General features: G+C 42.5%; 1 protein-coding gene across 1 annotated transcript; it reads left to right on the top strand.

Moving 5' to 3' along the window:
- Positions 1-13,781: 13,781 nt before the first annotated feature.
- LOC101113705 (ubiquitin D-like) lies at positions 13,782-16,003 on the top strand. Its single transcript, XM_004019011.5, has 2 exons — positions 13,782-13,830; positions 15,076-16,003. The coding sequence occupies exons 1-2, from the start codon at positions 13,813-13,815 to the stop codon at positions 15,544-15,546; spliced, it is 489 nt and encodes a 162-aa protein (XP_004019060.2). The 5' UTR covers positions 13,782-13,812; the 3' UTR covers positions 15,547-16,003.
- The last annotated feature ends 770 nt before the right edge of the window (positions 16,004-16,773 follow it).

Raw genomic sequence — 16,773 nt, 5'->3', positions numbered from 1 at the left:
CCAGTTGTGGGTGTGACTGGTGATAGAAGCAAGATCCAATGCTGTAAAGAGCAATATTGCATAGGAACCTAGAAAGTCAGGTCCATGAATCAAGGCAAATTGGAAGTGGTCAAACAAGAGACGGCAAGAGTGAACGTTGACATTCCAGGAATCAGCAAACTAAAATGGACTGGAATCGGTGAATTTAACTCAGATGACCATTTTATCTACTACTGTGGGCAGGAATCCCTCAGAAGAAATGGAGTAGCCATCATGGTCAATGAAAGAGTCCAAAATGCAGTACTTGGATGCAGTCTCAAAGACTACAGAATGATCTCTGTTTGTCTCCAAGGCAAATCATTCAATATCACAGTTATCCAAGTATGCCCCAACCAGTAACGCTGAAGAAGCTGAAGTTGAATGGTTTTATGAAGACCTACAAGACCTTTTAGAACTAACACCCAAATAGGATGTCCTTTTCATTATAGGGAACTGGAATGCAAAAGTAGGAAGTCAAGAAACACCTGGAGTAACAGGCAAATTTGGCCTTGGAATGTGGAATGAAGCAGGGCAAAGACTAATAGAGTTTTGCCAAGAAAATGCACTGGTTATAGCAAACACCCTCTCTTCCAACAACACAAGAGAAGACTACACATGGACATCACCAGATGGTCAACACCAAAATCAGATTGATTATATTATTTGCAGCCAAAGATGGAGAAGCTCTATACAGTCAACAAAAGCATGACCAGGAGCTGACTGGCTCAGATCATGAACTCCTTATTACCGAATTCAGACTTAAATTGAAGAAAGTAGGGAAAACCGCTAGACCATTCAGGTATGACCTCAATCAAATCCCTTATGATTATACAGTGGAAGTGAAAAATAGATTCAAGGGCCTAGATCTGATAGATAGAGTGCCTGATGAACTATGGAATGAGGTTCCTGACATTGTACAGGAGACAGGGATCAAGATCATCCCCATGGAAAAAATGCAGAAAAAGCAAAATGGCTGTCTGGGAAGGCCTTACAGATAGCTGTGAAAAGAAGAGAAGTGAAAAGCAAAGGAGAAAAGGAAAGATATAAGCATCTGAATGCAGAGTTCCAAAGAACAGCAAGAAGAGATAAGAAAGCCTTCTTCAGCAATCAGTGCAAAGAAATAGAGGAAAACAACAGAATGGGAAAGACTAGAGATCTCTTCAAGAAAATTAGAGATACCAAGGGAACATTTCATGCAAAGAAGGGCTTGATAAAGAACAGAAATGGTCTGGACCTAACAGAAGCAGAAGATATTAAGAAGAGGTGGCAAGAATACACAGAAGAACTGTACAAAAAAGATCTTCACGACCCAGATAACCATGATGATGTGATCACTAATCTAGAGCCAGACATCTTGGAATGTGAAGTCAAGTGGGTCTTATAGAAAGCATCACTATGAACAAAGCTAGTGGAGGTGATAGAATTCCAGTTGAGCTGTTTCAATCCTGAAAGATGATGCTGTGAAAGTGCTACACTCAATATGCCAGCACATTTGGAAAACTCAGCAGTGGCCACAGGACTGGAAAAGGTCAGTTTTCATTCCAATCCCAAAGAAAGGCAATGCCAAAGAATGCTCAAACTACCACACAATTGCACTCATCTCATATGCTAGAAAAGTAATGCTCAAAATTCTCCAAGCCAGGCTTCAGCAATACTTGAACTGTGAACTCCCAGTTGTTCAAGCTGGTTTTAGAAAAAGCAGAAGAACCAGAGATCAAATTGCCAAAATCCGCTGGATCATGGAAAAAGCAAGAGAGTTCCAGAAAAACATCTATTTCTGTTTTATTGACTATGCCGAAGCCTTTGACTGTATGGATCACAATAAACTCTGGAAAATTCTGAAAGAGATGGGAATACCAGACCACCTAACCTGCCTCTTGAGAAATCTGTATGCAGGTCAGGAAGCAACAGTTAGAACTGGACATGGAACAACAGACTGGTTCCAAATAGGAAAAGGAGTGCATCAAGACTGTGTATTGTCACCCTGCTTATTTAACTTCTATGCAGAGTACATCATGAGAAACGCTGGACTGGAAGAAACACAAGCTGGAATCAAGATTGCCAGGAGAAATATCAATAACCTCAGATATGCAGATGACACCACCCTTATGGCAGAAAGTGAAGAGTAGCTAAAAAGCCTCTTGATGAAAGTGAAAGAGGAGAGCAAAAAAGTTGACTTAAAGCTCAACATTCAGAAAATGAAGATCATGGCATCCGGTCCCATCACTTCATGGGAAATAGATGGGGAAACAGTGGAAACAGTGTCAGACTTTATTTCTTTAGGCTCCAAAATCACTGCAGATGGTGACTGCAGCCATGAAATTCAAAGACGCTTATTCCTTGGAAGAAAAGTTATGACCAACCTAGAGAGCATATTCAAAAGCAGAGACATTACTTTGCCAACAAAGGTCCGTCTAGTCAAGGCTATGGTTTTTCCTGTGGTCATGTATGGATGTGAGAGTTGGACTGTGAAGAAGGCTGAGCGCCAAAGAACTGATGCTTTTGAACTGTGGTGTTGGAGAAGACTCTTGAGAGTCCCTTGGACCGCAAGGAGATCCAACCAGTCCATTCTGAAGGAGATCAACCCTGGGATTTCTTTGGAAGAAATGATGCTAAAGCTGAAACTCCAGTACTTTGGCCACCTCATGCAAAGAGTTGACTCATTGGAAAAGACCCTGATGCTGGGAGGGATTGAGGGCAGGAGGAGAAGGGGACGACCGAGGATGAGATGGCTGGATGGCATCACGGACTTGACGGACGTGAGTCTGAATGAACTCCAGGAGTTGGTGATGGACAGGGAGGCCTGGCGTGCTGCGATTCATGGGGTCGCAAAGAGTCGGACACGACTGAGCGCCTGAACTGAACTGAACTGAATGTGTCTATTTTGCTATCTCATTCTATTTTACCCCCACATGACAGCAAGCAGATAGGGAGGTGAAGCCCAGGGGGTTCTGAGACTCACCCAAGGACACACAGTGTTAGGACTAAATCCAAGGCTCCATGACTTCCATCCGGCAGCTTCACAATTACAGGCAGTTGTTTTCATATCAACATCAAACACTTCCGTATACTTGGGCTGGAAGTCAGAACAGAGGCTTAGGAGAAACCTTAATTTCTTCAGTTCTACTGTTTCCTCTTCTCTGGCACCCACAGATGGCAGACCAACCTCTAAGACTGAGAGGAAGACATCAAAATGTTTATGCTGGTGAACAGTTTTGACAAGGAGGGATTGGTGCCATCTAGTGGATCTTCCCTGTAGCTCGGATGGTAAAGAATCTGCCTACAACGCAGGAGACAGGTTCTATCCTTGGGCCGGGAAGATTTTCTGGAGAAGGGAATGGCAAACCATTCCAGTATTCTTGCCTGGAGAATCCTATGGAAAGAAGAGCCTGGAGGACTACAACTCATGAAGTCGCAAAGAGTCAGAAACGACTGAGTGACATCTGGCATCTCAGACTCCTAACCTAAGACCTCTTCAGGGTCATCAACCCTGTACTCTTGCTCAAAAAGATGATAATTATCGTACTCTTATTATTAGGTATTCAAATAGTGAGTATGATATCCCAGGTACCATTTAAAGTAGTTCACACACATTGGCTCTTTTAATCGCTATTACAATACTATGAAACATGTAATATCCTTTATCAGATGCAGAAACTAAGACCCAGAATTTAGTAGTAGCTTAACAATGTCAGAGCTTTGGACCTGAGAGGACTGGATTGAGTTTTCATGATCTTTATCCTGCAGTTGGATACAAATAGTGTTTCCCCAGCCCAGGTTAGAATTCTCAAGCTCTCAGTAAACTTTGAGGAAATAGGGGACTTCTCTGACCATGCTTCCACACCTGGGTTCCATCCCTCATCAGAGAACTAGACCCCACATGCCCTAAGTGTTCGCATGCTACAACTAAAAGATATTGTATGCTGCAACTGAGACCCAGTGCAACCAAATAAGATTTTTTTTTTAACTTTGAGGAAATCATCCCAGTCTAAAAAAGTGTTTAGTTGGCTTGCTCCCCTGGAATAAGAGTTTATAACATGCTCCAAAGCATCCCATGGAAACAAGAAACAATAGCCTGCCTGGAGGAAGTTTTGGTACACGGTGTGTGCTCCTCAGTTCCTGCACTGGACTTCAGAGTCCTAGAAGCAAGGACCAGGAAGTTGCAGAAAGCTGGCCCCTAATTAGTTCTATAAAAGAATGAGTGAGTGAATGTCTCCGAAGAATATGTAAAGGGTTCTGGAGTCCTAATCTCACAGATACCATCTCCCAGCTTTCCCATGGCAATGGCAACAATACCAAATTCTCTCAGGTACGTGCTGATAAAATAAGAAAAAGGAAAAGCCTAGGTTTGGTGGCTCAGATGGTAAAGAATCCACCTGCAATGTGGAGCCCAGGTTCAATCCCTGGGTCGGGAAGATCCTCTGGAGAAGGGAATGGCACTACAGTATTCTTGCCTGGAGAATTTCATGGACAGAGGAGCCTGGCAGGCTACAGTCCACGGGGTCACCAAGAGTTGGAAACAACTTAGTGACTAACACTTCCACCTCCATTCCAATCCTAACACAAAATGGCTTGGATTCAACATGTACTCTGGCATCAGCAAAGAATAGCAGCATTAACTCTATTTTAATCCTAATCTTCATTTCAGCCATCCATTAGTCCAATCTTCTTGTCTTCTTGGCCTCCTTACTAGCCTTATCATAATTTCAATATAGATCTCCCATTTTATTTAATAACTCTAATCTTGGCCTACAATGAACGCTAAGCCTAACTCCACTTTTCAAACATTTGTAATATATTTTTTTCATGATTACCTATTGGGCTACGCCATGAAGTTTCTCAAGCCCTGTCTGAAACCCAGCCTTAAGTCTGAAGAAAGAGCCCAGAACAGTGACAGAGACATCAGTGATTTACTGAATATCAGTTTATTGGATAGAGAAAGCCCCTGGAGTGACCCCCACACAGCATGAGGCAGAGAGCAGACATTAGCTGTGGGGGCAGGGATGAGGGGAAGTTACCAGTAATAGAGGGAATTGACTTCTGGTTGGCCCATCTGCTACCAGGGAAACAAGCAGAGGAGCACACCTCTCATCAGTTCAGTTCAGTTCAGCTCAGTCATTCAGTCATGTCCAGCTCTTTGCAACCCCATGGACTGCAGCACGCAGACCTCCCTGTCCATCAACAACTCCCGAAGTTTACTCAAACTCATGTCCATTGAGTTGGTGATGCCATCCAACCATCTCTTTCTCTGTTGTCCCCTTCTCCTGCCTTCAATCTTTCTCAGCATCAGGGTCTTTTCCAATGAGTCAGTTCTTTGCATCAGTCTTTCCAATGAATATTCAAGGCTGATTTCTTTTAGGATGGACTGGTTGGATCTCCTTGCTGTTCAAGGGACTCAAGAATCTTCTCCAACACCACAGTTCAAAAGCATCAGTTCTTTGGTGCTCAGCTTTCTTTATAGTCCAACTTTCCCATCCATACATGACTACTGGAAAAACTATAACTTTGACTAGATAGACCTTTGTTGACAAAGTAATGTCTCTGCTTTTTAATATGCCATCTAGGTTGGTCATAACTTTCCTTCCAAGGAGCAAGCGTCTTTTAATTTCATGGCTGCAGTTACCATCTGCAGTGAGTTTGGAGCCAAAAAAAAATAAAGGCTGTCACTGTTTCTACTGTTTCCCCTTCTATTTGCCATGAAGTGATGGGACCAGGTGCCATGCGATTAGTTTTCTGAATGTTGAGTTTCAAGCCAACTTTTTCACTCTTCTCTTTCACTTTCATCAAGAGGCTCTTTAGTTCTTCTTCGCTTTCTGCCATAAGGGTGGTGTCATCTGCATTTCTGAGGTTATTGATATTTCTCCTGGCAATCTTGATTCTACCTCGTGCTTCATCCAGCCTGGCATTTTGTATGATGTACTCTGCATATAAGTTAAATAAGCAGGGTGACAATACACAGCCTTGATATACTCCTTTCCCTGTTTGGAACCCTTCTGTTATTCCATGTCCAATTCTAACTGTTGCTTCTTGACCTGCACACAGATTTCTCAGGAGGCAGGTTAACCCCTCTTTTAATCCAGTCAAGGATCAGATGTTTTTCTCTGATAAACTAGCATAGTGAAAGTCTCTGACCTGACCCAAAGAAAAGAACAATGATTGCTGGAGCTTGGGTCCAGCATGGAGATAGTTACTGACTAAGCTCTATGACTAAGAGGGGGAAGGTCAGTCCTGTGAGTAGGGTGAGGTAGGGCAGGAACTGGTTAGCAGGAGTGAACAGAGAGAGCAAGAGAGCACCCGTCTTGAGTGGCCTAACCGTACACCACCTCCATCTTCTTTCTCTTAGTGGAGCCAAAGAACCTCTACTCTTCTTGCCTATCAACTCCCTCTGTTCAGAAGCCCTAATGTTCCCATATAAGAAAATCCTTTCTAGACAGACTGTAGGGGAAATACAATAGAGAATTAAATGAAGCTGTGTAAACAATATGTTTTCATGAAAACTGATTTGTTGAATCAATGGTTTAACAGAGACTTTAGGACTAAAGCCTCTTCTCCCTGGAGAAGGAAATGGCAACCCACTCCAGTACTCTTGCCTAGAAAATCCCATGGATGGAGGAGCCTGATGCAGGCTACTGTCCATGGGGTCACAAAGAGTCAGACACGACTGGGCGATTTCACTTTCACTTCACTTAGGACTAACATTCCGAATGCATTCAGTCTGTGTGGACAGACATCTATTAGATACTCGAGGACAAACTCCAGCATGAGATCACTCAATCACAACCTCAAAGTGTCTGAAGCAGATCAAGATGGTCAGAGACACAATTCCAACATAAGTAGCCACTACGCAACTAAGTTTGGGGCAAGTACGAGGCCAAAGGCAGAGAGAATGAAAGAATAAAGTGTACGAGTGTGTGGGTGGAGTGGGTATCAGAGAATTCTTCCAAGAGGTTTGAAACACGGCAGAGAGAACAATATTAATATGAAATATTTGCCAATTCACTGTGTGGAAATGAGCTAATGTATGTTGTGCATTAAGATAGGAAGAGTTACACCAGGGAACCAAATGATTAAAGAGAAAAATGTAGGTTACTTTAGACACAGCTAGAGGGGCTTCCCTGATGGTTCAGCAGGTAAAGAATCTGCCTGCAATGAAGGAAATACAGGTTCAATCCCTAGGTTGGGAAGATCCCCTGGAGGAGGAAATGGCAACACACTCCAGTACTCTTGCTTGGAAAATCCCATGGACGGAGGAGCTTACAGTCCACGGGGTCACAAAGAGTTGGACACCACTTAGCAGAGCAGAGAGAAACATATAGAAGCTACTGAATTGGATACAAATGGTAACATTTCTACAGATAATTAAAAATCAGAAGATCTACAGCCTATGAGTATATGCAATATGACACATAAGTTGGCAGCACTTAAGAGACATTATTCAAGAACCTCAGGATTTAATCACCAGTTCACTTCTGAAGGGCTCACTGGACCATGAATAGGTCCTGACTTCTTTGAAGCCGTGGGTGTTCAGAGAAGCCCAGCGGAGGAAGTTCACCAGGGAGCTCTAGTTAACCACAGCCTATTCCTGTCCAGACCTAGAGGGCTGTCTGACCATGTGTTCTCACCTGTTTTCTAATAACTCACCCTGGGTGCTTGTCAGGTCATACCAGGTGGATGATTCTCTTCTGTCCTCACTCACTCGGCCTCTTTCCCAGCACATCACCATCCAGCAGCTCCTTCTCTTCCCCTGCTCCTCCTGCTCAAATGAGGTCCAGTGGGAGGGGGGAGGTCGTGAATGTGCAGAAGATGGAGACTCACACTGGAATCTCAGACTCACCAAGTGAAGACAAAAGAAACTAATCTGAAATATGGATTAATTAATTAGTTTTCATTAATTCAGCAATCAATTATTGAGCACCTATTTTGTTTGGAATATTGCAGTATTTCTCAATATTCTGTTATGTATCCAGAAAGTATTAACAAAGGAATACTTTTGACTGAATTTCTCTTTCATAAGCATGTAGTTTGGGGGTGGGCGGGTTTGTCCTTCTACAGTTTCTTCTTTCCTGGGATTTCTCCTTAATTTCCTGCTAGAAAAGCTCTCTTTTTTGAAGGGTCAAATGTCCTCTAGTTTCTCCTTGCTTTTGATCACTCCCACTGACTTTATGTGTTCTTTTTTATATATTTTTTATTTTCAGAGAATTTATAATTATTATTTACAGGAGGGGTAATCTAATGCAGGCTATTCTTTTTGTGGTAAATTTTCAGATTCTTTTATTTTATTCTCTCTGTGTTGACTACTGGGTAAGAAGCACAAATTCTAGAATCTGAAGTTTTGAAGAGCCGTTTGGGACATTGTTTAATCTTCATCTGATGCACCAAAATCCCCTTATAACTCATCATTTTTTGAATCATCTGAGGTCATTTTTTCCCATTTCTTTTTTTTTGTTGTTTATTTCCTTATTGATAAATGTAGTTTCTATTTTTAATTACAAATAATACCACATGACTATATACTTGCATTAATATATATCTTATTTAATATACATATGAGTATATTAATAGAATAAATTCCTGAAGTGGAATTGTTGGATTTAGGATATATATATGAGGTTTTTTTTAATTATATTTTTGTCACCAACTTTGGTACCACAAATGAATATATGTAATATACGTAAACTCTAAAGCATAGTTTTGTCGTGATTAACACTTATGGTTTTCAAATTTTTATGACAGCTTAAATGCACACATATATGGTCCTAAACACTGATTGTTCAGTTTTGCTTATATTTATTTCCCTTTAGAACCATTTATGTTTTAGGTCATAATACTGAGTGAGTGAGTAAGTGAAAGTCACTCACTAGTGTCCAACTCTTTGCAATCCCATGGACTATACACTCAATGGAATTCTCCAGATGAATATTGGAGAGGGTAGCTTTTCCCTTCTCCAGGGGATCTTCCCAACCCAAGGGTCAAACCCAGGTCCTAGCGGATTTCCTTACCAGCTGAGCCACGAGGGAAGCCCTGGTCATAATAACATTATTGTACCTTTAATAGAGTGAATATATGTTAATCTCTTAATTAATTAATAAGGTAACACACATTATGGAGAAGGAAATGGCAGCCCACTCCAGTATTCATGCCTGGAGAATCTCATGAGCAGAGGAGTCTGGCAGGCTACAGTCCATGGGGTCACAAAGCGTTGAACACAACTGAGCAATTAACACAAAACATACATTAGTTATATTCAATACATTGTGTCACCAAACATTAAGTTCCCAAAGTTAAACTTTAGACTCTAAATATAACAGGATAAGCTATCAGAGGGTTCTCAAATGCCTTATTCCCTGTTGAAAATCTTTAAGTAACTCCTATCAGCATTTAGATTGGGCTTAATTTGTTTAAAAAAACAAATATACTCTGAATTTCAAAGTAGCTTATCTCTTTCTCTGTCTCTCTGGGTAGTTTTGCTTGGTTTGAAGAGTTATGAAGAGTATCATACTTTCTGTAGTGTCCTTGGCTTTGTTTTCTTTCATTCAATTGGTATGTGGCATGTCCATCCATATCCTTGCTAGCAGGTATCATCCATCCATGTTTATTGCTGATGCTGTTCTATAATTCAGTTGTCTATTTCCCTATTACTGAAAAATATTTGGGTTCTTTTAGTTTGGCATGTCTATTTTGGAGTTTGGCAGATATTTTCCAAATGGTCCTTTTCGAGAGTGGACAGACCATAACCATCATTATATAAGGATTCACAGGGTGCATTTTGGTTGAGTTTGCTTGGCATTTCTGAAGCAATATTCCTGATCCCAGTTTTACAACTTCTTTCATGGGCATTTATGAAAGAGATGGGAAAGAGGCGTCTGCTCCAGGGAGTCCCAGCGGGAACAGTGACAAGCCCTAACCAGCTGGGACCAAGTTGGAAGGCTCTGGATATCTGAGACATTTGTTTTAAAACCTGCCCAAATCTCCAGAGCATGGTCTTTGACCTTGACTGATTTTCCAGATTTGTTAGAAGACCAAAAGAAAGGAGATTTTTATTTGCCTCTGAAAAAGTTTATTGTGACAGATGGGAAAAAGTCAGATGGACGCCGCGGTAAAAAGCAAAGAGGAGTCAGTTCCCAAGAAAAACCTGCGGTCAGCAAAAGGACATTGGGGGCATTTAGGAGAGCCCTCCTCCTGGACTTGGGCTGGGAGGAAATTTCACATTAGAAGGGAAGAGGGAAAAGAGAGATCCAAGTCCGAATTTGCTATTCTCCTCCCTTGAAAGGACACTGTTTCTCAGAATCCACATTCTGTCTAAGCAGGAAATCCCCAGCTCCAGCGGGCAGTTTCTTTACTGCTCTGTGGAAGTGCCTTGCAGTGTTGTCTTTTTCCACCCACAGTCCTGAGACAGCAGTTCTCTACCTTTGCACCAGGGCGCAGTCTTCCTCCAGGCTCTGAGTCCTGCACTCATGGACTCTTTGGTCCCTTCTGCCCAGTGGAGGCGCATATGTTGTTCCAGGTAGGGCCCACCACCCAGGGATTCTCCTGACTATGTATAGACCAACCTCCATCAAACCCTTCTTGCTCTCATCATCCTAAGGCTCCTTGCATCCTCGGCTTTCCTTTATCTCTCTATTCCTTCCCTCAGCTTGTATCATTGCTGTAATAGAAAAGCACACGTGTACACACGCCTCACTTTTCTTTCCACTGAAAGAGGAAACAGGAGAAGACAAGGAGTGTAGAAATAGAGGTTTGTATTTGAACCCTTGCTTACCAGCTACTACTTATAGGACTCTTGCTTATCAACAAAATTACTAATACTTACCTCACTAGAATACTAAAATTTTAATGAGATACCATTTAATAATACCTGTGCAGTTTCTGAAATACACTAATACTAAATGTTATTTCTCACTTTTTATTCACTTATTTATTCATTTAATAATTCATTCATGCATTTACTAAATATTTATTATTTAGTGTGCCAGACAGCATGCCTGAGGAGCGCTAAAAATACAAGACAATTAAGACACAATTATGAAGGACTTCCCTGGTGGTCCAGACGTTAAAATACCCCACTTCCAATGCAGGAGGCATAAGTTCGATCCCTGGTCAGGGAACTATGATCTCATAAGCTGCATGGCACAGCCGAAAAAGAGACACAATTATGACCTCCTAGACTCCTACTGTTGAGTGAGGGTAAAGCACAAGTAAGCAGATGAACTTATGGCTGGAGAAATGGCCTCTGAGAGGTTTGCAGAGGAAGTATAAAAGAACAGAAGATGGGCATGTAACCCAGAACAGGATGGAGGAGAGTCAGGGAGCTTTTCCTGGAGGAGGTGCTGCTTACATTGCATATTACTGTAAATCCACAGTGCTGGGAATACAGTGGGCGGAAAGTCATGCTCAGTGCCTGGTGACAAAGAGAACTTGGCATGTTCAAAACATGCAGGGAGTCCAGGGAACCACGCATGGAAGCAGCTAGACCTACAGATCTGCAGCTCAGGGCCGGCTGCGAGCACAGATCCGAGGGATATCAACAAATAGATATCATCCCTGGGAAATGTCACTCCTGGGCTCTCCCACCAGGAGATTCTTACTAAGGTTCCCTGCTTCCCCAGAGAATGCAGATGTTGGCACCAAGATGGTGTAGGCTAGACTTCCCTGGAGGTCCGATGGCTAAGACTCCACTCTTCCACGGCAGGGGGCATGGGTTCAATCCCTGGTCCAGAGAACTAAGATCCTGTATGCCTCGGGGTGAGAGAAAGGTTATGAGAAGAGAGAGATTTAATTATGAGAAGTTTTAACCATCTATTCTCCCTGTTCTCTTTCCAGAAATGACATGAAGACCTAAGGTACAAATAAAATTTGACAACTGAAAACACTCCCCTCAAGTCTGCTTTGTGCAGCTTTCCCTTTCTCTCTCCAGACCCATCCCCCATCCTTGTTCTACTGCAGAGGTTTCACTTTCTCTATCACCCTCAACCTGATCAGACATCTTCTGTCTGGCCACTGGTGATGTTTCAAAGTCCCCATATCCTATTGGACAGTGGAGGAGCTAGAGGTCATAATGATGTTTTCTAAATAGAGAACGTGGTGAGATAACTGAAGGGAGAATAGAGGATCAAGGTCTCCAACCTGTTCCATCAGGCATTCTTTCCCCTTCAAACACACCCTATGAGTTTAAAAAAGTATGTCTATCCCACAAAATAATTTAAATAGAAATTAGTTTTTCCAGTTTTATTAACTGTCTGATAAGAGCTTCAAATAGGAGAACATAATTTATGTTAAACTTACTGATATATTGGAATGAGCTCTTGGATCCCATTACTCTGTGTAGGCCCTTGTGTAAAGCCAAGTTCTTCAGGATGGAAATCCCTGGAATAAATGGGATCATTTGATATTTCTCAGTGAGTGAAGGTATGGTAAATGATCACTGAAAACACAGTAAACAAAGATGACAACTTGGTATTTTTATAGACCTTTCATTCTGAAAACATTTAAAGCACATTCAATAAATGTTTTCTTAAAGTGGGTTTGAGGGATTTCCAGGAGGCACTAGTGGTAAAGAACCCACCTGCCAATGCATGAGACACAAGAGATGCGGGTTCGATGCCTGATCGGGAAGATCCCTTGGAGGAGGGCACAGCAAACCACTCCAGTATTCTTGCCTGGAGAATCCCATGGACAGAGCAGCCTGCAGTCCATGAGGTCGCAATGAGCCAGACACAACTGAAGCAACTTAGCAGGCACGGACCTGAGACTTTGGGAAAAGACAGCAATTAATTTGGAATGTTAGGAGGAGATATCAAGAAAATTCCCTGAGCACACACAGTTATGTATTCCCTTTTCATCCTAATACAAATCTGAAGAGCCGGGGAGCAAATAGCTCCTAGTGAGTATCCAGGAGAAAAGATGAGGAAATGGAAGCACTGTGGTGTGAAAGGGTTGTGTGATTATTTTCCATGTGGAAGGTGGGAGTCAGCTTTTGACTGCTGGATTTGGGTTGCTCTCAAGTAGTGGGTTTGGTCTGCAGACACCGTAGGAAGTGCTAGAAAGCTCATCCCAGGAATCTAAAGTTCTTTGTAAAGGATATTTATAAACAAAATTTTCTGAGCCTGGAATACACTTAGGATTCTCTCCAATCATCTCATTTTATAGACCAGAAAGCCAACATCCAGGGAGGTGAACAGATTTGCCCAGGTTAATTGAGTGTCAGCCCTGGGACTGGAACTCATGGCTCTTCTCAGTCCAGGGTTATTTATCCCATGTTTCCTCTAGGCCAGCTTCTCACATTCTACTAAGCTAGGGTTAACAGGCTGCTCCTGGTCACATCACACATGGCAACTCTCACTGTTCTCTCCAGGCACCCCTGTTCTAAGGAAGTTCTCTGACTAATGGTGGGGGAGGTGGGGGAGGGTTGCTCTTAAAAGCTAGGGGGAGGATCACCAATGTTAAAGGTCTCCAAGCCAGTGAGGGTCAGAGCTGCAGGCTGGAAGTCACAAGTCAGGATTGGGAATGGTGGGTGGTTAATCAGGGAAAAATTCTCAAGAGAGAAAGACCATCCCATGCTTGGAACAAGGAGGGCACATGGATTGGCTAACCTGAGAAGTGCTTGGTCAGGAGGTATTTTTGTTTATTGACTCCCCAGTAGCAAAAGTGAAAGTAAATTCAGCATACCATGCAAGAGCAAAGGGAAGATTGATAAACACAGCAGGCAGGCAGGGTATTTCCTGGTTCAGCTGCTTATTTAAACTGGAGGCCCGGTCCTTTGTTCTGTCTCCTGATTCTGCATCTCTGATTGAAGACATGGCTGCCACCCTCTGTGTGAGTTGAGATTTGATACCGGGGTGGGGAAAGGGAGAAGACCTCTGAGACATAGGAGAGACTTAGGAATAGTTGAGGGACAGTTCTGGGAGATGAAGGGGGTGGGAGTTTGCTGGGAAGACATCTGGAAGGGGAGAAGATGGGCATCAATACCTACTGAATGTGAAAAACATTTCTATAAAGAGTTCTTGGGCTCCTGAGTTCTCTTACATTGAGACCTTGCACTGGTCACACTTAGGGGTACTTGGTAGGAATCAGGAGTGGGCTTTGTGCTCAGCAGGGTTGGCAAGCTTGAAACTATGAAAATATTGTCTTGATCCCTTTCTCTTTTACCCTGTTTAGGCCTCCAGGGCAATTAAACTTAAACTTTCTTCTTTTCCCAAAAGAGAGGTTGACAGAATTCACTTATTTTAAGTTGTTAATGTCCTGTTACATTACCTTATGTGAGACTATATTCTCTGCAAAGAGAACCTGGAATGAGGGCAATGCCTAGCACAGGAGAGTGAGAGTTCAGTGAAGAAATCTCTGTGGCATCTGGACTGGGAAAATATTTCTGAATGAAGCCTGAAAGAAGTCCTCTGAGACTTTCCAGCAAGAGCACAGGGATGAGATTCCCTTTGTTGAGATTACTGCAGTAAGACTCGGATGTAGTCCCTGTGAGTGGAGCCCTGTTTGGATAAAAGGAAGAGATCATATTCTATAATGGGTGGATAGGAAATACATATGGCTAAGTGATACTGAAAATAGGGACACTATAATAAATGAATTATTGTTACCAAAAAAAGTACAAATATTACAGAGAAGATGTTTCCTAAACAGGGTTTTCATCTAAGATAGTCACAGTCATGGAGGACAACCCTATGAATATTCCATGAGACTGTTAAGTCTTTGAAATTCTCTTTGAGAGGTCTTTATAAACTCTGGCACACAATTTTAGATGTTTCGTTTTTGACATCTGACAAATTTTATCTGGATAAGAGACAGGTAAATGAAGTGGGAAATCCTTGATAACATTTTGGGGATGGATAAGAAGTGTGGTTACAAAAGAATATGACTGGTTTTCCTGCATTATAACCTGATAATTTCAAAAGAGAAGTTTGAAACAAGGGAAGGACACAGCTTGTTGTAAAGGATCTGGAGCACAAGACTGGCAGTGAAGGGTGGGAGCAATGGAGGAGGGGGCACAAAGGGTTTAGAAGAGGGCAGGCATTCTAGGCAACTGTCTCTTGGCCTTTTTTTGTCCAGGTAACTGTCCATTCTGAGGCATGGAGACCAATGACCTTCACTGCCCATCCAGGAGACAGAGTAAATAAGATCAGTGAACATGTCCGGTCTAAGACCAAGGTTCCCGTGCAAGATCAGGTCCTCCAGCTTGGCTCAAAGACCCTAAAGCCGCAGAGAACTCTGTCATCGTATGGCATCGACAAGGAGACAACCATCCACCTCACCCTAAAGGTGGTGAAGCCCAGTGATGAGGAGCTGCCCTTGGTTTTGGTGGAGCCTGGTGATGAGGGGCAGAGGCACGAGCTCAAGATGCGAAGGTCCAGCTCAGTGACCCAGGTGAAGGAGATGATCAAGATGAAGACTGCTATACCCCCTAAGGAGCAGATTGTGAACTGCAACGGAAAGAAACTGGAAGATGGGAAGATCATGGGAGATTATGGCATCCAAAAGGGCCATTTACTCTTCATGACATACCCTTGCATTGGTGGGTGACCAACCTGCAGATGGAGTGATAGGAGAAGCAAAAGATTTGGGAAGGACTGGGGACGAATTCTGGAATATGTCTAAACTATTGATTCCTTCATTCTAGCATGATTGAATAATTGGCCAAATTGCATATATTTGATATGTTAGAATACATTAGAATTTCAAGGCCTATTAGAGATGACATTCAAAACCAGTTGCATTTCATCCTGTCTTAGTTTTGTCTGATTCATAGAAAAACTCCTATTTCCTTTCCCAATCAACAAGATAGAACACTATAAGCTGTGATCCATGTTCTTCTCATTAGTGTGTTGCATCTGTATTTAGCTCAGTGTTCCTTCTCGCATATGATTCAATAATCATTGAATCAAACTGACACTCTGCCTGTAGACAAGAGTGAAATGACTTATTATGAAGTGATTTATTTACTGTGACATAATGTTAATAAATATTTAGAAAAATTAAACTACTTCCCCTCGCCTTATTTAAAGCTGTTTGTTATGAAATGAAATTTGGCACCATGCCCCATCTTACTCTCTGTTTCCCACACCCAATCAAACCACTCTTATTTCTGGGGATAATGGTGGTCATGGTAAGATATTTGGGGATCTAGAGATTTTATGCCTCTAGTGGGGGCTCCGTGGGAATAGATATACTTTAGGCTGAAAAAAAAACTTTCAGAAACGCAAGTGAGTGTTAGAGCAGTCTCTGGCCTGCCTGCCTGAAGCTCTGTCGGGACTTCTCTGGTGTGGATGTGGGGGTGGGGGTTGACTTCTGGGTTGACCCCGACACTCTGCCCACAGTCTGGCTAGTGGAGCTTGTCCCTCTCTGTGTCCTCCATCTCCCTCCCTTCCTTTCTGCCTCCATCTCATTTCTCCCTCGTGATCACCTGTATGTTTCCTCACAGCCTGAAACATGCCACCCTCTTTCCCACTAGTCTCCTCTTTATAACTGTCTCAAGAACCACCTCTGGTAGAAGCGTTTATGAACCTAACCCCACTCAGCACAAAGCACACTTATACATGTTGCTCATTACAATTATGAGTGAAGTGCTCTGGGGTGGGCACTATTTAACTTGGTAGAAGGGTGTTTGGTTGTACTGATGCCCTGTAATGAGAGACCAGAGCTTTTCTTTTTTTTGGATGGAATCTCCTACAGGGCTGAGTATGATTTGATTGTCACTTAGCGGTATGTCTGACGGCAGACACCATGGGGTCTTCCATGGTCTCTTCCACT

This window comes from Ovis aries, chromosome 20 (genome assembly GCF_016772045.2).
Source record: "Ovis aries strain OAR_USU_Benz2616 breed Rambouillet chromosome 20, ARS-UI_Ramb_v3.0, whole genome shotgun sequence".
NCBI classification, from domain to species: Eukaryota; Metazoa; Chordata; class Mammalia; order Artiodactyla; family Bovidae; genus Ovis; species Ovis aries.
This window is presented reverse-complemented; position numbering and strand designations above follow the sequence as displayed.